This window comes from Littorina saxatilis, linkage group LG6, assembly GCF_037325665.1.
Source record: "Littorina saxatilis isolate snail1 linkage group LG6, US_GU_Lsax_2.0, whole genome shotgun sequence".
NCBI lineage: Eukaryota > Metazoa > Mollusca > Gastropoda > Littorinimorpha > Littorinidae > Littorina > Littorina saxatilis.
The window spans coordinates 37408901-37434835 of record NC_090250.1 but is presented as its reverse complement, the minus strand read 5'-3'; the positions used below and the strand labels follow the sequence as shown (position 1 = coordinate 37434835).

The 25935-nt window shown below is 41.0% G+C and overlaps 2 protein-coding genes across 5 annotated transcripts in view; one reads left to right on the top strand and one right to left on the bottom strand.

Annotated features, from left to right (window-relative positions):
- Positions 1–1374: 1374 nt before the first annotated feature.
- Positions 1375–11991, top strand: LOC138969142 (thyrotroph embryonic factor-like). The gene is made up of 5 exons (XM_070341863.1): positions 1375–1530; positions 2824–3222; positions 4175–4297; positions 5948–6030; positions 7398–11991. Exons 1-5 carry the CDS (start codon positions 1437–1439, stop codon positions 7635–7637), a joined length of 939 nt encoding a protein of 312 aa, XP_070197964.1. The 5' UTR covers positions 1375–1436; the 3' UTR covers positions 7638–11991.
- A 4106-nt stretch (positions 11992–16097) lies between these two features.
- LOC138969141 (inositol polyphosphate-4-phosphatase type I A-like) overlaps positions 16098–25935 on the bottom strand; it is a 54220-nt gene continuing 44382 nt past the window's right edge. For all 4 annotated transcript variants that reach the window (XM_070341861.1, XM_070341858.1, XM_070341862.1 and 1 more), the window contains 9 exons: positions 25396–25590; positions 23258–23326; positions 22228–22475; positions 21672–21707; positions 21345–21488; positions 20606–20703; positions 20198–20307; positions 19547–19701; positions 16098–17901 (listed from right to left, as the gene is read on the bottom strand). In XM_070341861.1, the coding sequence (XP_070197962.1) occupies positions 17769–17901; positions 19547–19701; positions 20198–20307; positions 20606–20703; positions 21345–21488; positions 21672–21707; positions 22228–22475; positions 23258–23326; positions 25396–25590 (1188 nt within the window). In that variant the 3' untranslated portion in view covers positions 16098–17768. The remainder of the gene's footprint in view (positions 17902–19546; positions 19702–20197; positions 20308–20605; positions 20704–21344; positions 21489–21671; positions 21708–22227; positions 22476–23257; positions 23327–25395; positions 25591–25935) is intronic.

The following is a 25935-nucleotide window of genomic DNA, read 5'->3' as shown; positions in this document are numbered from 1 at the left end:
AATTTGCTAAAACTCTTTCGTGATATAAGTATGAAAGGTTGTTTCCAGATAAAACGTTCTAAAAATAATGTGGTAAATCATTAGGGCAGTAACAAAAATTAAGGGCATAAAAAAAAATAAAACCACTTTTGTTTAAAAATATTTTTATATTTTATTTGTACATAGGCACAGTCCTTCTTGTGTAGGCTACTAAAATTCCAAGATGTTATGTGTGATAAGACCATCACTGCAAGTAGATCCACACAAAAATCAACAGTCTGGATGCGGCTTTCTATGCAGAGTTGAGATTTGTCTGGGTGAATCAGTTTCATCCTCCTAGCGCCTCCTGTAAACCACCAGTTTCTAATCACAGGCACTGCTAGGATGATGCAGTAAAAACATTGTTTCGCCGGTTTGAACACTTACCACAAGAGAACATCCTGGCTGCTCTTCAGAGAACCTCAGTCCATCATTTGAGTATGTCCATAAAAGAAATAAAGTTGTTTAAAAAAAAAAGCCTATTTTTGTGTAGGTGGTATTTTTCGGTGAATCCCTACTTTGCAGCCGAAAATTGTTACAAGCAAGCACTCGTCAGACGTGAGATTCAAACAGTCAATTCAAATTCAGTCATACAAACAAAACCGACTAAGCTCGATCATGTGTTCATGTATTCATCTGTGGCTTTACAATCCTCAAGAACTCCATGATCACTGCCCGGGCAAGTCCCGCCATGTGTGATATCAGAACTCTGAGTTTGGGGGGCCTAAGCAGGTAGCTCAGTTACAAGAGCTGTGGCTTGGCTTGTGATCTTTGGTTCATGTGTTCGAATCCAGGCCGGGACGGGCACGGGTCAACTTAGTATGGAGACTCAGAGATGGTCTCAGTCATGCTATGTATGTCCCATCTCTTTCAGTGTCACCGCAATGGAACGCGAAAGACTTTGGTCGGGCTAATCTGTTGCACTGACCTGTATGACTCTTGGTTAGCACCACTTTGACTTCGACTGCAAGCCGTTTCAACTGGGAGAAATCAGCCAAAATTTCCAAGCAATAGAATAATAATTGAATCATTCTGATTCATGCATGGTGCACATCACTTGTCTTCATCAGATTTATGATTGTTCCATGAATTAAGTAAGACTTTTTTTTAACGATTTGATCATGGCCTTTTAACCTGAGAAAATAAAGCCTTATATTTTAAACCGAATTGTTCCTCCGGCCTTTGTTCAGAAATGCAGCCTTATTTGGTGAAAATAAGGCCATCATTGTAAACGGCCTCATTTTTTTTAAATATTGCCATTTTGTGACAACCATAGAAAACAGGCCCGTATCCTGAACCGTAAGTCACATGGCATACCACATGACTAAAGCGTGTTTTTGATTGGTTGTTTTATAGGCCAGCAAGAAGACGTATCAGTCGTCGACCTGATAGAAGCGAAAGAACAACCGGAGAGAATCATGGCTTTAAACAGCACTAACTTCGGCGGAATGACTCTCAAGGCGCTTCTTGAGAATCCAGATCTTCAACATGCACCCGCTGTTTTGAGTGGAGGTTAGTGTGTTTGTCCTGATTTTTGATTTAGAGAGGTTTTTGTCTTGCCTTGTCAGTCCCCTACTCTCTCGCCTCAGCAGTTTATGGTAGAAACATCGTTTCGAGGTTGGCCTCACTTGTCTATTTATTCAGAAACAGAGCGAAGATCAAAGCTTTTCATGTACCTAGGTATATTTGGAGTCTACATGTCGGCAATTTTGAGCGTCTGACTGACCATTTTGGAAGGGGTTATACAAACGGGAGTGGTACTGGTAGACACTGCTTGAATAGGGGAAACATACAAGTCTCGCTTGCTGCAACGTGACTGCTATTTTTACACCAAGGTCATTTGATCAGTGCGCGTGAACTGGGCCATACTGACGTCAACAAGTACTGGCCAGTGGTCAGAGCAGCGGCTTCGACATATATTAATGCGAGTTAAAACTTACACTCATGTGCGGTCTGTCCGTCTCCTAATGTAGTAATGAGTCGTATCTGCTTCTGCGTTAGACAACACAGCGGCTTGACTACCCACCACCCAGTGACCCTGTGAACTGTAACCTTGGCTAAGTACATTTTTGTGTCATAACATAGCCTAACTGTTTAAGTTCAACTGACAACTAGCCTTTTTGATGGGGCCGGATTTTTAGTTTGGAACATGGTTTTTTTTTCTTTATTTAGCTGCATCTTAAAATTGTATTCATTATTAATATTATTTCTGCAACAAAGACATCACTCATATCTCGCCAACACTATTGAGCTTTTAGTTAATAGTTATACATGTTGAAGTTGAAGGGAACCCCTGGGCATTTAATATTAGTCTGTTGGCCATATGCTTGTCCTGTAAATGTAAAAGAAGAGATGTATAATGTTTTGGGTTGCTTCTAATTTATACTAATTTAATGAGTAATTAGCTATAGTAAGTGGTGACGTTAAACACCAAATAAAGAAAGTAAAGAAAGCTATAGTGTCCTCCGACTCTGAGATGCTTCTTTGTCATCGTTATTCTAGTAGTAATTAATATTATTTTTGAAGAGAACTTTTGATGACAGTCGATCCTTTGTCAGCCCCACCCCTCTTGCAACTTTTTGCAGGAAAAAGAAAAATGGAAAGCGATTCTGATTTGCTCATTTGGTGATATGATAACAACCCACCTCTATTTAACCTACTCTTGCCTAGACAGAAATTAAGTTACCTTGATGTGAAAACTGCAATGGAAAGGGGAAAGAGAGAAATGTAATCTGTAATTGTGTTTATACTTTTGCTTGTTTAACTAGGTTTGATTTAAATTGTAATGTCTTTTCCTACCTGCAGCACCAAGCTCCAAGGGAAAGAAGGCAGTCGGTGGGTCAGGGGATATCGACTTTACCTCCGCTTTTCTGGGGCCGCAGCTTTGGGACAAAACCTACGATGGATCCGACTTCAACCTTGAGTACATGGACCTGGACGAGTTTCTGTCTGAGAACGGCATCCCTGTGGTGGAAACTCCCGGTCTGGATGAGCTGGTCAGCAGCAACAGACCCTCCCCTCAACATTCTCCGGTCTGTGAGCGAAGCTCTAGTCCGCGTGTCACTACGCCACACAGCCCGCGCATGCCCCTTTCTCCCCCTATCGCCCACATGATGGCCGTACCCCCCATCACCGTCTCCAGTCACAATCAGTTTCTGGTCAAGCCCAAAGTGGAGAAGGCAGAGGAGGTTGTGCAGAAACTAGGTATGGATGAAGTGTGTTGGTTTCTTTAGGTTGTGGTAGTTTTGTTGTGTTCTGTGAGTGTGTGTGTGTTTGTGTGTGCATTGAATGTGTGTGTGTTTTGGGTTGTTTTGATGTGTTCTATATGTGTTTGTTTGTGTGCACTGAGTTGAATGTATGTGTGTTTTTGGTGGTGAGGATTAGCTGTGTGAAAATTGGCATCTCCTTTTTTATTCAGCTAGTTGTGGTTTATTCAACTGTAGTAGCTATCTAGAGGAGTGCAAGTTTCCAGAAGGAGTGACGAGTGATCGACAAGAAGAGAAGGAGTGACTAATTTAATCATTGTTGAAGATGAATAGGGAGATGTATAGTAATAAAATGTGGTGTGTATGCATTACAATTTACATGCTACATTTAGTTGAGACTGATGTAGGCTGTCTCCAGTAACTGACCAGTCCATTTCTACCAGGTTCATGTCAAATTTGAACATCATTGTGATTGTTTTTGTGTGTAAGCTTCTACTCTAGTTTCTATTTGTCTTCATGTTATCACATACAGTTTGCAAGCAGTTGAACTGATAGAATATATATTATGAAAAATTCCAAAAACAAAGACTGCCAACGTTCTATTCAGAATTAAAAAAAACAAGAAAGGTAAGTTGTTGGAACGTTTGTTATTGACAAACAATACTTTACCTTCACAGATATTTTTACTCAGCGGTCTTTTAAGTTTGATTTTAAGATTGCCTGGCTTGTGTCTTCTCCCCAAGCGGCTGCACTTTTTGCGAGCTAAGTCTTTTTCTGTTTAATTAATAAATAATATTTGTTTGTCTGTTCAGTTAAAAGACCGCTGGGTCGAAATATCTGTGAATGTAACATATATTGTTTTGTCAATAGCAAATGTATCAACAACTTACCTTTCTTGTTTTGGGATTTCGACAGAATATGATTATGAGTAAAAATTATGTTTTTTTCAGCTGATAGCCGTGCGACATCACCAAGCGCTGTATCTACAGGGTCCACCCCTCCTGTCAGCCCCCTCCCAGTTCAGGTGGAATTCAAGCTGACGGAGCAAGACATTGCCCTTTCCTCTATCCCAGGTACCTGTGTGTGTTTTACCCCCCGCGGGTTAGGGGGAAGAATTTACCCGATGCTCCCCAGTAAGAGGCGACTAACGGATTCTGTTTCTCCTTTTACCCTTGTTAAGTGTTTCTTGTATAGAATATAGTCAATGTTTGTAAAGATTTTAGTCAAGCAGTATGTAAGAAATGTTAAGTCCTATGTACTGGAAACTTGCATTCTCCCAGTAAGGTCATATATTGTACTACGTTGCAAGCCCCTGGAGCAATTTTTTGATTAGTGCTTTTGTGAACAAGAAACAATTAACAAGTGGCTCTATCCCATCTCTCTCCCCCCCCCCCTCCCCCCTCCCCCCTTTCCCCGTCGCGATTTAACCTTGAACGGTTGAAAACGACGTTAAACACCAAATAAAGAAAAGAAAGTTTGTGTTTTACTTTCTTTACTTTGCTGGTTTAGTGGTCAGATTTTTGTTTATTGTGCTTAGTCTTGTCGACATTACGCCTCTGGATTCTCGGGGGAACATAGGGCTGCAGCCGTCGTTGAGATTTATTTGATGCGTAGTCTTTTTGTATTTTTTGGTGGTTGTTCCAATGTCTTGAGCTGTGTTTGTAGCTAACGAACAATGGTGACTGTGCATGAGATGAGAAATAAAAAGACCAACAAATAAAGTGTTCTGTACTCACGTATTTATGAAGATGAAAAGTAATGATACAATGATTTCTCAACTGTTTCAACCTTTCGGTCTTCTTCAGGTGTGTATATATTTATTATTATTAAAAAACACACACACACAACAAAGAAGAAACAAGAAGACAGGTGCTAGAACAGAAAGGAAAACCACATATGTCACATACCGTCAAAAGAAGAGGGAAAGTAGGGAGGCTACAATCGTAAATGAATAAAGGGAAATAATCATAGCGATGAAACAATCAAATTGGATCTGGGTCACAGTGTAATACATATAGTGATGAAAACAATTGTAGGCAATAAAATGATAGGGAAATTGTGTTTAAGTGGGTGTCAGGGTTCTGTTTCCTAAAAGATATGACATGACCAGTAAGAATTTCTTTCAGCGAGTGAAAATGCGCATCAAGATAAGTACCAATGTGTCAACCTATGCACTGTGAACATTTGTTTGCGGAAATAGCCTACTTGCACAATAGGCTAGCAACAAGTCCTGCCATAAATCTGCGTTACCTAGGGTGGGCTTGAGAGATCTGCCTCAAAGCGTGGGCATGTTCATCGTCGGTGCCATCGGTCAGTGAGGCGAGACAGAAGTGGTCGTTCAGATGGACCCATTACGCACCTAAATACTTCATTGCTTTTATTTACTACCCATCTAATGATCGTTGTTTCGTGTTTGAAGCAATGTGTAACCACTGTAGTATATGAATGGCAAATCAAATGAACATGAATGTTCATACATATATATAATATATATTTCATATCTATTTGTTTGGCTTATTTTTTATAGCAGCTATTGAATGTGTACTCAGCTATACGTTGAACTTAACTATTTTGGATTTATTTGTTTTTTTCTTTTTTTTTCCTTTTGATTCATTCAATAAAACTTAAACTTCAAGTGCTGAACTAATCGGTGAATGATTGACGAATTTCCCCATTACATGCTTGAAAAGTCATTTTATGGATTTTTGCTTCTGTTCTTTCAGGTCAGGACATGTTTGACCCCACACAGCACACATTCAATGACGACGAGCTGAAACCTCAACCCATGATAAAGAAGTCCAAGAAGGTCAGTTGGCCATTCCCTTGTACTTGTAGTTATACAGTTTTAAGACCTTCAAAAATCTGAGGAAAATCAGGTCTGAGACAGGAGGGAGTCTTAAAATTGAGGTTAATTTACAGACGCTGTCAACAGAAATCTGAACAAGTCGCGTAAGGCGAAATTACAACATTTAGTCAAGCTGTCGAACTCACAGAATGAAACTGAACGCACTGCAAGACCGTATACTCGTAGCATCGTCAGTCCACCGCTCGTGGCAAAGGCAGTGAAATTGACAAGAAGAGCGGGGTAGTAGGTACGCTGTGCTGCATAGCACGCTTTTCTGTACCTCTCTCCGTTTTAACTTTCTGAGCGTGTTTTTAATCCAAACATATATCTATATGGTTTTGGAATCAGGAACCGACAAGGAATAAGATAAAATTGTTTTTAAATCGATTTCGGACATTTTATTTTCATTAATATTTTAAATTTTCAGAGCTTGTTTTTAATCCGAATATAACATATTTATTTTTTTGGAATAAAAAAAATGATGAAGAATAAGATGAACGTAATTTTGGATCGTTTTATAAAAAAATAATTTTAATTACAAGTTTCAGAATTTTAATGACCAAAGTCATTCATTAATTTTTAAGCCTCCAAGCTGAAATGCAATACCAAAGTCTGGCCTTCGTCGAAGATTGCTTTGCCAAAATTTCAATCAATTTGATTGAAAAATGAGGGTGTGACAGTGCCGCCTCAACTTTTACAAAAAGCCGGATATGACGTCATCAAAGACATTTATCAAAAAAATGAAAAAAACGTCTGGGGATATCATACCCAGGAACTCATGTAAAATTTCATAAAGATCGGTCCAGTAGTTTACTCTGAATCGCTCTACACACACACACGCACAGACAGACACACACACACAGACAGACACACATACACCACGACCCTCGTCTCGATTCCCCCTCTATGTTAAAACATTTAGTCAAAACTTGACTAAATGTAAAAAGCAAGATCTTACAAGGGAGAAAGTCTTAAATGGGGTGGGGGGGTGGGGTCTTAAAAAGGTGGTTCTTCCACCATACTGCTTTCGGGGTTGCTAAGGTCCTGAGCCCCAAAGAACCAACTCTTCATCTTCATTGGCCAGTGCCTTCTCTTGTGGCTGTGCCGTACAATGGCAGTGTTCCTAGATTTTGACTCTTTTTTAGTGTTAACAAAATTGTGTGAAAACGGATAGATTTTATGCATTTTAAAATAAATGTTCATTATTTGATTGTGTTTGCATGTGATGAGTTTAAGCTGATGAGTTGGGTCACTTAACTTGATAGTGTTTCTTTGAATACACTATTTTTTCTGCTGAACCCTCAGTTAAATGTTCCTTCTGCTTGCAGATATTTGTTCCCGAAGAATCGAAAGATGACAAGTACTGGGCAAGGAGGAGGAAGAACAACTATGCAGCCAAGAGATCGAGGGATGCACGACGCATCAAGGAGAACCAAATCGCCATGCGAGCATCCTACCTGGAGGCCGAAAACTCTACTCTGAGGTCAGAGATGGAGAAGCTCCGTCGCGACAACACTCGCCTGAAACATCGTCTCAACAAGTATGAGTCGCCAAACAGCTCATCATAGCTTCTGTCCCGAGGATTGGTTGCGACCTCGCAAGAAGGCTGCAGGGCTTTCCTGGGTCGCCACTGCTAGATTAAATGCCAGTGGATGGTTCTGGCTTGACACTTTGTAATCTTCCTAAATAGGCAGGCGTCTGAGCTTGGACTTTGAGGACTTGGTTGAAAGACTGGATTGTGATGGTCTTTGAACCATGGGCTTGTTGGTTATTTAGTGAGGTTGCAATATCCATGCGTACAGGCACCTGCTGGTGCATGGTTGGGGCAAGCAGCAGGGTTCAATGCGCGTGAATGAGTTACAAACTGTGGTGTGCTTTTGGAGTCGGGAAGATGAGCACTGCCATGCGTTCATATGCCTGTTTTTTGTTGTGGCTTGTTTGTTAGCAATCATGAATTTATTGTTGATTGTGCCTTGTTCGCTGTTGTCTTATATATGGGCGTGCAGGCATATGTTGTAGACATAATAGAGACTTTAAGAAGGGCTACCACATTCATATGGTTGGCATTTTCGTGGTTGCAAAAGACACTCGGCGGGGGAACACCATGTGTCGCTAGTACAGCGGTTAAGAGGACAGAAGAATTTTGTTTCGCTGGTCGCACCGGTTCAGAAGTGTCGATCAGATAATACCAGCTGCCTCACTTCTGCTGAAACGCATCAGATACTCAGGCCACAACTCAACACATCATAAACTTTAACTGCTTCATGCATTTTTCTCCTCTAGGCGGCTTGACCAGCCGACTGAAAAGTTGAGTCGGCCTGATGTTTGGGTCGCCATCTTGAAATTTCTTTCGTCTGCTCAGACACTCACTTACCCAATTCAAGCCTGCTTTACGGCTTTTTAAACTTGATTTTTAAAAACATTTCAATGATAAATCGCACCTAAAGATGTCAGAGCATACATCGATTACACAAGGTAGGCATATTTTATGACTATTCGAATATAAAACGCGACCGAAGTCACTTTCGTCAGAATGACCAATTCTACGAATTTCGTTTCTCTTGGCGAAGCGAATTTCTGTTCGTAGAGATCGGAAGTCACGTGTACTCAAAAAGGTGTGACGTTTTACAACCGAAAATGCCAACGAAACGAATGTGGTAGTGCTTCTTAATCTCTCTATTGATTCTTATTGTTACCATCTACTGATCTAGAGCATTGCTCTCTTCCCTCCCTTTCTAAGAAAAGCAATATTTTAGGAGACTGGGTTTTATGTGAATAGATTAGTTAAACAAAAGTACTTCCGAAAATTTGTCTCCTTTGTTAATGTTATGTGGAAACATCTTCGAGAAGAGTCTTTTCTTTGTTTCTTAGACAGGAGTTCGATGTCGGGCCATGAAGATTCAATTGGCTGAAGTTTATATAACTTTATAAGGCCAGCTTCTTTGGAATGTCTTCATGCTTTAAAGGAAATGTTCTTAAACCGTCTGGATTCTGACCCCCCGCGGGTTAGGGGGAAGAATTTACCCGATGCTCCCCAGCATGTCGTAAGAGGCGACTAACGGATTCTGTTTCTCCTTTTACCCTTGTTAAGTGTCCTTTGTACTGGAAACTTGCATTCTCCCAGTAAGGTAATATATTGTACTACGTTGCAAGCCCCTGGAGCAAATTTTTGATTAGTGCTTTTGTGAACAAGAAACAATTGACAAGTGGCTCTATCCCCTCTCCCCCCTTTCCCCGTCGCGATATAACCTTCGTGGTTGAAAACGACGTTAAACACCAAATAAATAAAGTAAGTCAGGATTCCGGGGTTTACTGAGGATATTGTGATTGATTTTGGAAGTAATGATGTACATTTGATAATACATGAATCATATACCTATTTTTTGTCTGTAATGGTGCATCAAGTGTGTAGTGTTTGAATGAGAAAGTTGTTTTAAACTCAGGGGTTCTGCACAGAATATACAAGCCTTGACACTCTGTCCCTTCTTTGTCCTTTCTCTCATCTAATCATCTACATGAAATCAGTTGCAGTGTGCCATGCCTGCTGAAATTTAAAGTGCAAATAATCATTCTGATGAAAGTACGTAAAGGAGTCCTGTCTACAGGCCTGCAACAACAAAACCAGCTGTGTGAGTTGTGTGGACTGGTAGACATTTTCACTAGCTTCGGGTCTTTTCAGTTTTTGTTAGGATCTCTTTCTTTTCCATTCTTTCACCTACATGCTACCCTTTCCACTACAAAGGATGAGAATGCGTTGTTGGAAAGTAAGTTATTTTAAAAGTATGGAAAGGGGTTTGAGAATAAAATTCCTGATCTGTGTTATCTTCAGAAGTTTGGTCAGACGCTAGTTTTCTGTTTCTATCAGGCAAATGCATGCTCAGAGTCGGGGACACCTGATGGTTTCTTAGTGATTGCCAGAACTTGGCTGAAGATGATATGACATTGAGGAATTCTCTCATTATTCTGCATACACATTGAGTCTTTCCCCTATTCCTTTGCACCCGTCTGTACGGCACTCTTTGCAGCGAGTGACTGTTGTAGGTCTTGCGGATTGCACTGTGTCCTCGTTTGCATATTTGTAGACATATCTCACTCACAGGATAGCATACCATGTACATCTCTTGTTTGCAATGAGCATCCTACAACTATATATGGATGAAAGAGAGTCCGAAACCCTCCATAAACTCCTACATGGTTAGTTTTGTTTCCGTCACGTTCAAAAATTCTGCCGTACAAAGGCCCCGTTTCCATTGTTATTTCTTTACATGTTACACTTGATGAAAATTTGTGATCGCATAGCAGGTTCGGACCTTTACATGCATGATATGAATCTCGTCTTTAGAGAGAAAAGCCTTCATAGTCACATCCTATCAAACGTTTGCTGTTGATGTTGATGATAACTGTTGCTTCAGCTGCTTTTCAGCTGTACTGTTCACCCATATGTATGAAGGTGATTTATTTTCATATCATGCTTCTTTTGTCCCTCTTGGTTTCTGAGGTCCTCATTGATGTGACTTGATGTTCAGGTTTTCATAAATCTGTTTTGTGTTGGCAGTAAAGAAATGTTGTGTTGATCATTCAGCATAGTGGATTGTTTCTTTGGTGTGTGTACAGATGTAATGTTGGAGTTGTTTCCAGTCATTTGTGAATAGTTGTTCATTCTTCAAATCCCTTCTTGTTATGACTTAGATTTCACTATGTCAGCAGCTAACTCCCCCCGCAGGTTAGGGGGAAGAATTTACCCGATGCTCCCCAGCATGTCGTAAGAGGCGACAAACGGATTCTGTTTCTCTTTTTATCCTTGTTAAGTGTTTCTTGTATAGAATATAGTCAATTTTTGTATAGAATTTAGTCAAGCAGTATGTAAGAAATGTTAAGTCCTTTGAACTAGAAACTTGCATTCTCCCTGTAAGGTAATACATTGTACTACGTTGCAAGCCCCTGGAGCAAATTTTTGATTAGTGCTTTTGTGAACAAGAAACAATTGACAATTGACTCTATCCCATCTCCCCCCTTTCCCCGTCGCGATATAACCTTCGTGGTTGAAAACGACGTTAAACACCAAATAAAGAAAGAAAGAAAGAAAGCAGCTAACTCATTTTGTCTAGTTCTGGTTGTACAGACCTTTATTTGGATAACATGTATATAATATCATGATACATTTCAGCTTCAGTTGTATGTAGATAAAAGTTATGGGTTGAAAATGTCACTGTCAGTGTTCTACAGCATAATCCGGGCATGAACTATTCAACTTTAGTATTCTTTGGCTTGATTACTTTTATTTTCAAACATGCACTAATGAGTTTTTGCTAAAACCCGACAAGGAAAGGTTATGGTATAAGGTATTAAAAAAAACACGGGGCACACACAGACATAGTCTGCATTGTGCAGTAGAGTGACAGGAGACAGATTATCTTTTGCAGCAGTGTCAAATGTCACACTTGGGGAAGGGATGGGGCATGAGTTAACTTTAGCCTACTTTAACACTGGAAAGCAAAACTACCCCCCGCGGGTTAGGGGGAAGAATTTACCCGATGCTCCCCAGCATGTCGTAAGAGGCGACTAACGGATTCTGTTTCTCGTTTTACCCTTGTTAAGTGTTTCTTGTATAGAATATAGTCAAATTTTTTTTTTTTTGGGGGGGGGGGGGACATTTTGCATAACTGACAAATGGTCTGCATGGAGAGAGTGACAATAAGGAATATGTAGACAGTGGAGCGAGTTTCTAAATGTAGATAAGATTGCTATATTATGTATATATAATTATGTGTAAATATGAACCTGATTGTATCATTCCTTCACCTGTAACGTGACACTAATTAAGCAGTGCATAATTGCTGTTAACATTGTGGCTGGTAGACCCACTCACTGTCAAATTTATGTGTTTCCGTTGTGTAAGTTGAACAAAATCTCAACAAACAAGATGTTTATGTTGCCTGTGCTGAGAATGTGGGATGTGATGTCAGGATTTTTGTGTGTGGTGAAGACAGAGTGTATTTCAGTGAAACATAATGATCTTTTTTGGGGGGAAGAGTTCTCAAAACTAGCTTTGGCTTGTGTGCAGTGCGCATAGGTTTCCCAGCAGACCTGCATTTTACATATCGTGCACACATGGGCATCCATGCTGGTATGCACACGCACACATGCACACATGCACACACACACACACTCTCTTGCTTCAGTACTAAGATATATCATTTCAATGCAAACACAGTGAAACACTTTATTTTTTCTTTCCTGTCCTTTAGAAGGAAGGGTAAGACAAGGGCGGTTCACACATGATTGCACTGTTTTGCTTAAAAAGAACAGTAGATAAGCAAGAAGAAAATAGTAAATGAGGTTTGACTTTGGAGAGAAAAGTTTGCACTGCAATCACTTTAGCAATCAAGGAGACCTTCGCTGGTTATAATATATAACTAACGCAATCTCACTGCTGTAAGAGAACACCTCCGCTACAGAAACATGTTTTTCTCAGATATTTTGAGGTCTTAAACGGGGGTTCCACAGTACTAATCTGAAACCAAAGAGTCGGTTCCAATGACTAGCTTCTGAATCCTTGTCGGTGTACTATTCCTACAGTTCTTATTTGAAAGAACCATACACGCAAACTCTAAAGTGACCTATTTCACCCATAACTAATTATCTGCCACAATACCAAGTTCAACTCTCAATGCAGGGCTATAATCTCTAGTCCAGACATGAGTTATTAAAAACCGGGTCATTTTTGCCATGTAACAGGTGTTCAAGGTCTAACATTACAAGCTTCAAACACACACACACAGACCAGCGCTACCAGCTGGTGTCAGGAATAGTAATACTGTGACAGATCTATTACAGTACACTACAAAAAGCTCACATTACAACATTCCTTGGAGGAAACCTAGCCCTCGCTAAAATCAGACACAATTGCACTTTACAGTATGCACAGCATGCAGCCAGATCCGACAGTTATTCCTTTTTACAGGAACTTCAACAAATGTAGCGAAGTGTTCCAATATACAGTGGAACCCGTCTTCAGAGACGTTCAAAAATCTGAGAAAATCAGGTCTTAAAAAGACATGAACAGAAAATCTATAAAAAGCAAGGTCCTAAAAAGGAGGAAGTCTTAAATTGGGGGGTCTTAAAAGGGGGGTTCCAGTACTGTAATCAAAACCTGTTTATAACAAAAGGACAAACTGAATGTGGTTTCTACAGACAGGTGGTCACTATGGAAAGGTAAGTTATAGAGAACGAAAGCTAGTTGGTGTTCCTTTGTGGGGGTCATAGTGGGCAGGTGGCCCTAATTGAGAGGTGGTTGCCACTGCAGCATACTCTCTAGTACTCATAATGTTATGACAGCATATATACAATTTACATGTATTATATAGCTTACCCTATATGTCAAAGAAATGCATAAAACTCATTGCTTGAAATAAGAGTTTGAAATATACATTTCCTCCTTATGCTTATTGCACCCAATATAGTAATAAACAAACATAACATTGTTTAAAATAGGATACTGCCTTCAGTGTGCCACACACAAAGAATGCTTGTCACAACTTCATCATGCAATGCGGGTGGGGATGTAGCTCAGTCGGTAGCGCGTTGGATTTGTATCCAGTTGGCCGCTGTCAGCGTGAGTTCGTCCCCACACACGGTCCCTTCACTTGGCACTGAGACAACAACTTGAGAATATGCTCTGCTGTAGCTATTTTTAACCATGCGCGCGCGCCAGCGATCACGCCGGCTTGCACAGCGCCGAGAAAAATTCCAGAACCTTCCCTCTTTGTCTTTGTTGGGAAGCTGTCTGTCTGTGAAAATGCGCTCTTTTCACTACAGTGTCAAAGAACAGTGCCTATCCGATATTCTTTCATTTGAACGGATTTCGTCCATCAAACATATTAACATTGCGATCAACAAGTGAATATACACAGAAAAGTGTTGTTTTGTGCTGAAATAACGACTACAATTACAAGTGTCTGTGTGGTTCTGTGTTGTGCTGGTCCGGTGTGTGCTAGGAGGAAGTGAGTTTGTGTGGGCCAATGGACGGTTAATCGCAGACAGCTCTAGGAATGCATGGATACTGAGCTATTCTCGCACAGCGTTCGTCTTTGTGCTGTGGGTAGGCTGTGTGGCACTGTCTAGGGCGGTACGCACGCAGGAGGGGAAGGAGAGTGGGGGGAAGGGAAATGGAAGGGAGAGGGTCGGTGTAAAAATAACACATTCCCTGCTGACTCAACATGCGTTAGTTCTCCACCGTGCACATTCGGCGAGAGATTTATTTCTCAGAGTCAACTTTCTGTGCAGACTCTCCTCAGTGTCCGAACACCCCCGTGTGTACACGCAAGCACAAGACCAAGTGCGCACAAAAAAGATCCTGTAATCCATGTCAGAGTTCGGTGGGTTATAGAAACACGAAAATACCCAGCATGCTTCCTCCGAAAGCGGCGTATGGCTGCCTAAATGGCAGGGTAAAAACGGTCATACACGTAAAAGCCGTGGGAGTTTCAGCCCATGAACGAACAAACAAACAAAATCATGCAATGCTTATTAGTGAGAACATTAAAATGGGACTAACGAAATAAATAAATAAGCTTTTGTACAGGCAAAAGAGACCTTTAACGCATGTCTGAACACTAGCAATTCTTGCTCAGAATTACACAAGCTCTTCAAAAATTTAAAAAGTAAGAATAACATACAATGGATTAAAAAATGCTACTTCTGTACATCATGAAGAGAAAAAAACACTTTTGTTCATCTTCTGCAACAAAAACAAAATGATTTATATGATACACAATGCATACAATAATAATTTATTATCTCAAAATGAGAAATTAAATAAACAGGGTAGCAAACAAACACTGGACCTAATAGCCTTAAAAAAAAAAGGAACAGGAAACAATACATGCATGCCTGTAGAGTGCAAGTTAGAGCCGTCAATAAAACAATACAATTTATGCATACCTGTAAGTGAGCTGTAAGTTTAAATGGTCTATTGCACAGAGCATCACAGTTTAGAATTATGCACGGGGTGCAGTACACATGCTGCTTCTATGATGGATCAGCAATTCAAAGTACAACACAAAGAATCTGTTGCAGTAAGTGTACCAAAGAATGCTTTGAATCTGGTGAAACAGCCTTCACCTGTTAACAACATACATTTGTACAAAATCAGCAAGGATTTTCTGAGTCACATCATCAATCTAGAACATGTGTTGTTGAATTTAAAGCTTGCAAAAAGAGAGAGGTACACTTGATCATAAAAAATTGGGTATGATATATGCATACTGTTCTTGATTAGATATCATATTGCATTTGTAATCTGTGTGTGCATGAGTCTCATTTAAGTTGCAGAGAACTGGAAACCTTAGATAGTCATATACGCTTGAACATGTCTGTGACTCTAAAAACCATCAAGTTGTGAACACAAATGGTTCAAGCATATCATTCTAAACCAGATGGTATAAGATATCACTATAATCTCAAAACCGGCCCCATTAACTTTCACGTATTATGAACATACAACTTGGCTTCAACAAACAGATCAAACATGGGCAATTGTACACTTCAAATGGGATGCTTTACAGCTCTGAACTGTAAAAAGTCACACACTCAAAAGTGGGTACCGGGGCTGAGGTGCACGATCAAGTGACCACACAAACGGGAGCCACCCGCAGTGTTGGATTGGTTGAAACTGAGGTGCACGATCAAGTGACCAGCCAAATGGGAGCCACCCGCAGTGTTGGATTGGTTGAAACTGAGGTGCACGATCAAGTTACCACCCAAATGGGAGCCACCCGCAGTGTTGGATTGGTTGAAACTGAGGTGCACGATCAAGTGACCAGCCAAATGGGAGCCACCCGCAGTGTTGGATTGGTTGAAACTGAGGTGCACGATCAAGTTACCACCCAAACGGGAGCCACCCGCAGTGTTGGATTGGTTGAAACTGAGGTGCACGATCAAGTGACCAGCCAAATGGGAGCCACCCGCAGTGTTGGATTGGTTGAAACTGAGGTGCACGACAAGGTTACCACCCAAACGTGAGCCACCTGCAGTGTTGGATTGGTTGAAACTGAGGTGCACGATCAAGTGACCACCCAAACGTGAGCCACCTGCAGTGTTGGATTGGTTGAAACTGAGGTGCACGATCAAGTGACCAGCCAAATGGGAGCCACCCGCAGTGTTGGATTGGTTGAAACTGAGGTGCACGATCAAGTTACCACCCAAACGGGAGCCACCCGCAGTGTTGGATTGGTTGAAACTGACGCTTGTGATTTCAACGAACCAGACCCTGCGGTTTGTTCTCTCCTGTTTGGGTGGCACCCACTTTTAGTTCATGCACCTCAGTCCTGGTTAATTGCAAGACGACTACAAGAATAAAATCATAATATAATATCCAGTGATCCACAAGCTACCAGGAGTATCTCTTTTGCTCCTGAACACGAATTCCCACCATTCATTTTATGAGTCAAGTTCCGGCCAGTAATAAAATGTAAGATCTAGTCCAAAAAGTCACGCAGACAAGTAGAGGACAATGTTAGGTGGACGCATGATACCTAAGTCAGCAAGTCTTGTCTTTTCTTCACTCAACATTGTGACACACAGATCTGATAAACAAAGGACGTAAGTGCTCTAGATGCATACAACATGTGTAATAGAGTAAGTGAATTATTCGGAACCAGTCTCCTGGCACCTGAGAGAATAACAAGCATTAAAATGAACAAGCGACTTTCATCCTCACATGTCATGACTTACACATGTCGTATGTATTTAGAGCGCTTACTTCCCTTTGTGTATCAGATCTCTAAACAGCGTTATGCCTCGTTTGTTTAAGATTGTGACACACAGAGTTTAAGTATGGTAATAAGGTTGAAGTCTCTCGCCAGGTTCTGTTTCAAACAGAAGAATGTGACACACACAAAGCTAAGAATGAAGTCTCTACCCAGGTTCCGTTTTAAACAAAAGAATGTGACACACACAAAGCTAAGAATGCAACCCACATAAAGCTCACATCAAAACCATAACTTAATGTGAAGTCTCTAATCTGGAATGAGTCCTCTTGACTGCAGCATCTCACGTTCTGCACTTCCATCAAATACGTGTACAGTATAGTAAATCATTTAAAAAATAATTAAATTAAAGTTAATGAGCCGGAACTGCAGCCATTTTAAAAAGGAAGCCAAAAAGCAAATAAGACTAATGAATGGAATACAGAGAGATTTTATTCCTATTGGTGGCTGGGTGTTAAACCCAACATAAATTGCCATCCGTTTGGTGAACTTTTCTGCATTTCACACTATTATGCTTCACTGTCTGCTTTCATGGCTTAGTTCATGGAGGATTAGAGGTTTCCTTGTCTTTTTCTTGTGTGGAGTTGCTGTCTTTTCATTCCAGTATGCAGTTTGAACTACAATTCATTGATTGAGAGTGTACTAGTTAAAACATCACACATAACCTTTGTTAGTAACAAATACAACTAGCAGGTGTGCAACTGGCTGTGATTCCTCACTCAACAATCTGACACACACAGCTAACAGAATGTGATGTAAGGTGGAACTTCACAATCAGATGATTAGTCCAAAAGTTCCTCCAATAGGTACAATCCATTTGATGAACAATTCATGTGGGAACTTGAAATTGCGATTCAGGTGAGAACTTCAAATTACGATTCTTGAAATTTCAATGCTGACATCAGGTGATGGTTTCTTTCATACAAAAACTCAGGTGATAATGTTGCCGTATGTGCCCCCAGGGGCTCTGTAGAGTTTTGGAATGTACAACATCTGGAATCGGTTGAATGCGTACTTGCGAACGCCTGTGTTCTTGTGTGTGTTCTCTCGACGACACCCCACACTGCAAAGAAAAGGACAGAACCAAAATGAATGAATGCAGCAGACATACATCGAGTGAATCAGTGAACACAGGAACTGAACCATAGATTTGCAGCAACAAATGTCCTTGTATTTATTTAGATAAGAGCAATATTTTAAAGGATGTCATTGAAAACATGTTCAGTCAATCGCCAAAGCTACAGTAACATAAACTTTATATTTTAGTATCCCATTGCTGAGAAATTCATGCTGCTTCCTCCCACTGGAAAGCTATCAGCAACAAGAATCGTGCCATCCAGGTGTGTGCATGCTTAGGTGACATCAGCCAGGCCACCCAGTCCACACATGCCACAATTCATGCTGCTTCCTCCCACTGGAAAGCTATCAGCAACAAGAATCGTGCCATCCAGGTGTGTGCAAGCTTAGGTGACATCAGCCAGGCCACCCAGTCCACACATGCCACAATTCATGCTGCTTCCTCCCACTGGAAAGCTATCAGCAACAAGAATCGTGCCATCCAGGTGTGTGCATGCTTAGGTGACATCAGCTACCTGCACTTCTGGCACAATGATCCAGGTCACAGCGGTGACACGGGGATCCAACATGGATACCATCTCTGAGTCACCACAGAAAGTTGACCTGTGTCCGTCCCAACTTGGATTCGAACCTATGACCTGAGTATAGGTCTGCCTACCCTCCAAGTGAAGCTTCAGGGACAAAGTTCTGTTGAAGATTAAAAGAAGTTAATTTTGAGCGAAGCGCAACAGTCGAGGTTGCGCAAAGCGCAAGCGAGCCGGCTAGGGGGGTCCGGGGGCATGCTCCCCCGGAATTTTTTTTGGCCAAAAGGACACAATTGGTGCAATCTGGTGTCATTTTACCCTGACATTGCCTTCAAATCATCTTGCCAAACTTGAACATTGTCACTGTAAATGTCACTGAAAAAATGAAATTCAAACTTACAATATTTACATTTTGTACAAGGTTTGGTGGTGTCACTGCATTCATTTGGAGCTGGCCTGAAGGGACCTGTAATAGGCACTCTTCATGTCTTTGAGCTCCTTGTTGGTGTAAACTCTATCCAGAGCTTCACCGGGTCTCGACTTGGCGACAACAAGTGCTTCGAGAGTGTCTTTTGCCATGCTGCCTCTAAAATCTGTCTTTTTCTTGCGGACCACCGAGAAAATCCTCTCGCAGTGTGCTGAAGAGTGTGGAATGGTGAGGATTGACAGCATGACCATTGGCAAGTGTTGGAACATTGACGCCATCTTTTCTTCGATCTTTTCTTCTTGCAAGAAGTTGACGCGCATGCGTATTAGCTACAAAAAGCTGCTCGGCAATAGTCGGAACCCGCCTACGTCATTTCTCAGCTATGACTTCGGCAATTTCCGGAAGACATTCACCAGGCAATCTCTCTCGCTCACACTGTTGTGAGCATGTTTGGAATTTTTTTGAGTTTCCGGGACGCATTTCGAACATCCGTATTTTCAGGAACACTTGATAAAATTTATTGATTTCCGGGACAAATACGGAAATTCCGTAACGGTAGGCAGACCTGTGAGTATCACAGGTCCAGTGCTTTACAAACTGCGCGAACAGCTACACACAACGAAGAAATAAAAAGAAAGAAATGTCCCCGCGTGATATGTTTGCACAAAGAGCATCTTCACCTGCGTATACAGTCCAGGGCTTGGGTGAAGACGTGGGGGGCTAGATCATGATGCCGTTGCAAGATCTGAATCATCTCTAGTGTCACGCCCATCGACGTCCGATCCTTACCACTCTTGCACGATGTGATGCGCACTCCACCCAGTCTTTCACAGATCTGCACACAGTGGAAAAAACAACAACTTTATCTCATGTGATATTATTTTCAATGATCACTGTCATTTTCCTTGTCAGAACTTTGAGCTGCACTGTTTAGTATTAGGAGGATACAACAAACAACTTTATCTCATGTGATATTATTTGCACTGATCACTGTCGTTTCTTCGTCAGCATTTTCAGTTGCTCTACCAGGAGGATACAGCAAACAATGGCCTCAAAACATTTGCATGGAAAAATGTTGCAGAAAATGACCAGCACAGATCAGGTGATCTACAAATAAAAAATCTGTGCTTCAGTAACAAAATCTCAGCTTTAGGACCACAAATCGGTGCATAGAAAGTCACTTGCAAATGAACAAAATTAGACAGCCCAGGTCAATTCCATCGTCAGGATTTCATGCTTAGCATTGCCCCTTATTGCCCCAAAAAATCAAAATAATGTGACCTGATGCAAGGTAACAACTATGAGGTGAAAAAAGAGTGGAGACTACCAACCTCTGCGGCCAAATGTAACACCTCCACATTCTTGCTTTTCTTGGCCGCTACGTTGGCGCGTAGAAGTTTCAGAAGGTTGCTGATACTCTCTGCGCCTCCTGCGTGTTCATCTGCACAGTACAAAGCTTTTGTCAGCAGAGTTCTGTGTGTAGCGTAAGAATTGGAATGGGACAGAGACAGCTGGGGTGAAGCGGGGTCAGGTGGGGGTGTGTGTGTGTGTGTGTGTGTGTGTGTGTGTGTGTGTGTGCGTTTGTGTTTGTGGGTGCATGCATCCATGCGTGCATCTGCATGCTTGTCTGTGATTGGTAAGAGTGTACATGCGAGCATATGTGTGTGTATGTGTGTGTGAACTAAAACACACACTTTAGCATACAAGCAGACACAAGCACACACACTGACTGCACATACCTGTGTCTTGGTGAAGACTTGCTACCTCTTCATAGTAACTGTACAGGCGCGCCACATTCTCTGCATTTATGCGTTCTTGGAGAGCTGTGCTGCCAAATCTGCACAATTGTTGTACAACAAATCAAAATCTCTGGAAAAATATATGCTGCTGAAAAATGACTAAGCACCAAGCATCACATGTTAATCTTCTAAGCTGGAATATTTTAAATATGGCTAATTTCAATTTTGCTCAGGAACATCAATTTTCTTTTCAGCTGAAGATGTATTACTCAAAATTCTGCATTTAAGTTTAACAGATATTATTTTCATCACACACTTTTTTCTTTCCCATCTTCTTATTTCGTTGAAATAACACTTGCACAGACTCATGCCATGTCAAGGCTAATTCATAAACTCAGTATCTGTTGAAAATCTGTAGCCTTGTGGTAAAAAATCTTGGTATACAATCGGAAATCTCCTAAGCCTAAAATGACTACGTTTCACACATAAAAGGGTAGTTAATTTCGCCAACACTTTCCAAAGAAGAAAATTACTGTGGGATCAAATGTTGGTAAAAACATATTGCCTCTTAACTAAAATTTCCATTCAGGTTTCATCAAATCTACAAAAAATTCAAATAACACAGACATCAAAGCATCGCTCAATACATGCGAAGACAACTCCAACCCCTTACTAGCATAAATCTCATCAATAAAATTTCAGATCTGTCTAGCAATTACACATAAAACTAATGATTTACCGAGTCTCAGCATATGTAGCATCTTCGTTAATCCCAATGTTGAAAAGTGATGGGCACACTCTGATGTGATGGCTTCTCTGAATCTCCTCTGGCAGACGATCAAACAGCTCTCCCTGCACTGGTATTTGTACGTCTAGCGTATGTCTGCAATGATGAAAATGTGAATTCTCAAACCCATGACCCAATGAGTATAGCATACAATTCAAATTCCAAAACCTATGACCCATTGAAACAAAGCATACTTAGGATAAGTTGTTTTAAATGCATGCATGCACTAATGCAGTCCACGCTTATGATCACCCGACAACGAACAAATGCAAGCATTACCTGTTAAAGTCTGGATATGCTCCATCTTTGATATGACTGAAAATAAAATAAAAACGCAATCAAGAGTACATCAGCAGCAAAAACTATTATTCTCAGAAGAAAATGCAAACATGATAATTTCAGGAGGCAGTAGGACCAGTTCAACTCATTACATAATAAACCATGTCATCTTAAAAAAAATATTTTTTAAAAAATTCAAACAAACAACAAAAGAACAAACAGAATGTCTATTGGAGAAGTTTGCAATAATCAGACACTAGAACTGAACAAATAAAAAAAGCAAGCAGATACAACTAGCGCCCAATCCTCCTCACACCCCCCCCCCCCCCCCCCCTCCAATCATATTCTTCTTGAAGAAAGACACAGGCACACATTCTAATTCCCACACAGACACATTCCCACACAGACACATTCCCACACAGACACACACACACAGCAACAATATATCTGAAATAGTCAAGACAATAAACCATACAAAACTAAGATCCCATTTTCCCACCGTGAGAACACACAACATGCACAACGAGAAGACATGTCATAAGAACACAACCCTCACCTTCCCATGGTGATAACAGGATCCCTGTCATCCTCGTTCTCCGCTCTGGAAAACTGAAGCCTAACAAAACCCAGGTCTTCCACACCCACAGCCATGTCCTCAATCATCCCCATCTCATCGCCATAGCAACTGAGGAGCCCCTCCACCTCCACAAGCAGGCCGCAGTGAAGCAGCTGTTTCATCATGCGAGGGGACGTGAATCTTTCGTGTCCCAGCATGGCGCACACTCCAGCTATTAGTGCTGATATCTAGTGAAACAATTTTTTGTCATTAATGGAAGTTCCTTTCATAACAGTTTTTTGTTTAAAAAACAAAAAAACAAGAAAGGTAGGTTGTTGGAACATTTGTTATTGACAAAACAATACATTCACAGATGTTTCGACCCAACGGTCTTTTAAGTGAACAGACAAACAAGTATTCACACAAAACTTATCTTGATAGTTCTATCAGTTTACGTCCACTCGTCAGGAAGCCGAGCGAATGAATGATTGCTTTTTTGCTTATTCATAAAAATTAATGCGACCATGCATTCTAAGTCTAAAATACAGCAAAATGACATACTTTCATTATCTACATGAAGGTAAGCTGACATTTCTTGATTTTCTCACCCTCTCATACCTGTTTCTGCATATTTTGATGTATATGCTTCTGAGTTGAACATCTGTTAGTGTTTTTCATCTCGTTTTCAATTAAAAATTCCATAAATTACACTTTCCTGTTTTATAGTCTTAAGACTGAGCAGGTAAACGTTGTATACAAAAAAGACTGTTGAAGAATCTATGATGCAAAACTCCATCACCCCTCAAGCATGTCTGATCAAACCTTCTCTCATTCTTAACCAAACCTTTGTTATTAATCCTGTTACATGCCCTGTGATGTACCCATGAAATTCAGAAAATGCAGACAGGTGGAATAATGCAATGTGACTGAGTAGCTGAAGTTCTCAGCATACGTTGTTTTATGTTTAAAATTTTTTTTATTAATAAGGAACCAACCAATCTTCAGTGTCTCAAAACAAGTCTGTACTTACAGCGTGAGAGTTGACGATGTCTCTCCTGTACTTGATCTCGTGCATTTTCTGAATGTTGTCCTTGTTCTCCTGAAACAAAACAGATAACAGATGTTTGAAGATATGCATGCACAAAACAATTTCTCTAACCACTGTTAACACTTTCGCGACGGGAGGTGACTATATTAGTAATAGCGCTGACACGCCCACGGACGGGAAGTGACTATTTTAGTATTAGACATACAAGGTACACGACTCGTGATTGCTTCCCGGTTTTTGAAGCTTGCAGTAAATTGAGTTGTTTCCCTTGACACACTTGGCGTGCCCTTCCGCCATATGCAAAATTAGCCTGATTTGTGTGGTTTTTTCGAGAAAAAAAATGAATCGAAGGCGAGCCTTGTCACGGGAGGAGATTCTCCGGATGTTGGATCTTGAGGACCCTGTAGATCATGATTCCGACGTGTTGTTTTCGCCTCAAGAAAGCGATAATAGCAGTGATATTGAGGAAGAAACAGTCCTGTTGTTGCTAGTATGAGTCGGCAAACTACACGTGTTAGGGTGGTACTGCATGAATCTTCGAATGTGTAGTTGCAAGGGGGGCGTGGCAGCACTGATAACAATGGATGGCTGGAGCCTAATCCTTTTGGAAATGTTCATAGGTGTACAGTTGGGACTTTGTTGTGAAAATGTGACTTATATTCAATATGGATTACCTAGACATCATTTGGTGAGTGTCACAGTTTTGTTTCATTTGAGTCAGGATGCTGTGAGTGAATGCGGGATTTGCTTGTTTTTTTCTTTGTACTGTCTCCTTATTTCTGTGTAGAATTTTAACAATATTTCAGCTAATTCATAGGTTTTACACCTTGTTTGGTTATAAAATTATTTATAATACTTTCTGTTAAAAAATAACTTGTAAAAAAGCAGTGGAAAAGAAAACACACACAAAAAAACGTTAAAAACACAAATTATCCCCCTTTCCCCTTTGCTAAAACAAATCGTGTGACAAACTTATAAATAGCACGACTGAACTGGGCATCCATTTTTTAATTAGTACACAAAATTTGGTGGTGATTGGACTTAATTCAAGCTTGCTAGACAGATTTCTTTACAGTTACTGTTTTTTGGGAAGTTTCTTGGTGGCAAGCTTGGGCAGGCAGGACGTTAACGCCGTGGCAATGCTAGTCACAATAGTGTTAAATGTATTTTCAATGCCAAAATCTGAGTTTCATAATAATTATGCCCTTTCTTCCCTTTCTATCTTCCCCCACCAACCCCTCTGCGATTGGATTCTCAATGACGGGCGCAGTGGCGTGGTGGTAAGATGTCGGCCTCCTAATCGGGAGGCCGCCTGGTGGGTTAAGAGTGGAGATTTTTCCGATCTCCCAGGTCAACTTATGTGCAGACCTGCTAGTGACTTAACCCCCTTCATGTGTACACGCAAGCACAAGACCAAGTGCGCACGGAAAAGATCCTGTAATCCATGTCAGAGTTCGGTGGGTTATGGAAACACGAAAATACCCAGCATGCCTACTCAACGAAAGCGGAGTGAAGCTAACTATGCTCTCAGAGTATAGTTTGAGGAACCCAAATGGGCAAACGAGCTCACACGTAACCAGAAAATTCTGGAACGCTGAAGAAAAAGAAAGGATTCTCAATTCCCCAGCTCAATCAGAGACACAATACAATAACATGTTAAAATCAATGTTGAAAATAAACGTGGCGTTAACAAAGAACAAATGGGACACCTGCAAAAGGACACTTGGGATGAGGATGGGGTGTGAGGGGAGATACAAATGGGGAATGCTTTGTGTTTAGGTATGCATTTGTTTAAAAATATAAGTAAGGACATTTTTAACAGGTCAGATATTGCAGTTTTGATTGCATCTGACAGTTTTCACCCACCCAAATCAATTATAGCTACATTATTCCATCTCAACCTTTTCTGCACTTCTTCTTCTTCTGTGTTCGTGGGCTGAAACTCCCTAGTACACTCGTGTTTTTGCACGAGTGGATTTGAACATGTATGACCGTTTTTTCCCCCGCCATTTAGGCAGCCATACGCCGCTTTCGGAGGATTCTCCACTTCTCTTTCTCCCCATCCACTTCCTCTTTTAAAAGGAATACATTCTCAACCTATGCACACACGCAAAACTGACCATGATTGTAAGGAAGGTGAGGAAGAGGGAGATCTTGGCAGACACAATGTCCACGGAGGTCTGCAGCTTGGCCACTCCCTCCCCCAATGCCTCCCTCCAATCACCTGGGTCTGGGTCACTGCCATGACTCGTCAGTGCTTCTACCTGGGACATCAGACACATCACTGCCGCCTCCAGGTTTAGCCAGGTCACCTCCTGTGGAAAAAAAGAAGAAACTTTCTTCATTTTAGTTATACAGTTTTAAGACCTCTAAAAATCTGAGAAAATCAGATCTTAAAAAGGAGGGAGTCTTAAAATGGGGGTAAATGTGCAGAGGTTATGAACAGAAAGTCTCAAATGCTAGGGTCTTAAAAGAGGGGGGTCTTAACCTGGGGGGTCTTAAACTGGGGGTCTTAAACTGGGGGTCTTAAACTGGGGGGGTCTTAAACAGGGGGGTCTTAACCTGGGGGGTCTTAAACTGGGGGGTCTTAAACTGGGGGGTCTTAAACAGGGGGATCTTAAACTGGGGGGTCTTAAACTGGGGGGTCTTAAACGGGGGGT

Excerpts from the sequence above, each read along its gene's own strand:
- LOC138969142 (XM_070341863.1), top strand. The coding sequence starts at position 1,437 with ATGGCTTTAAACAGCACTAACTTCGGCGGAATGACTCTCAAGGCGCTT. Across the intron at positions 1,531-2,823 it reads ACCCGCTGTTTTGAGTGGAG|CACCAAGCTCCAAGGGAAAG; the intron begins GTTAGTGTGTTT and ends TCCTACCTGCAG. Across the intron at positions 6,031-7,397 it reads TGATAAAGAAGTCCAAGAAG|ATATTTGTTCCCGAAGAATC; the intron begins GTCAGTTGGCCA and ends TTCTGCTTGCAG.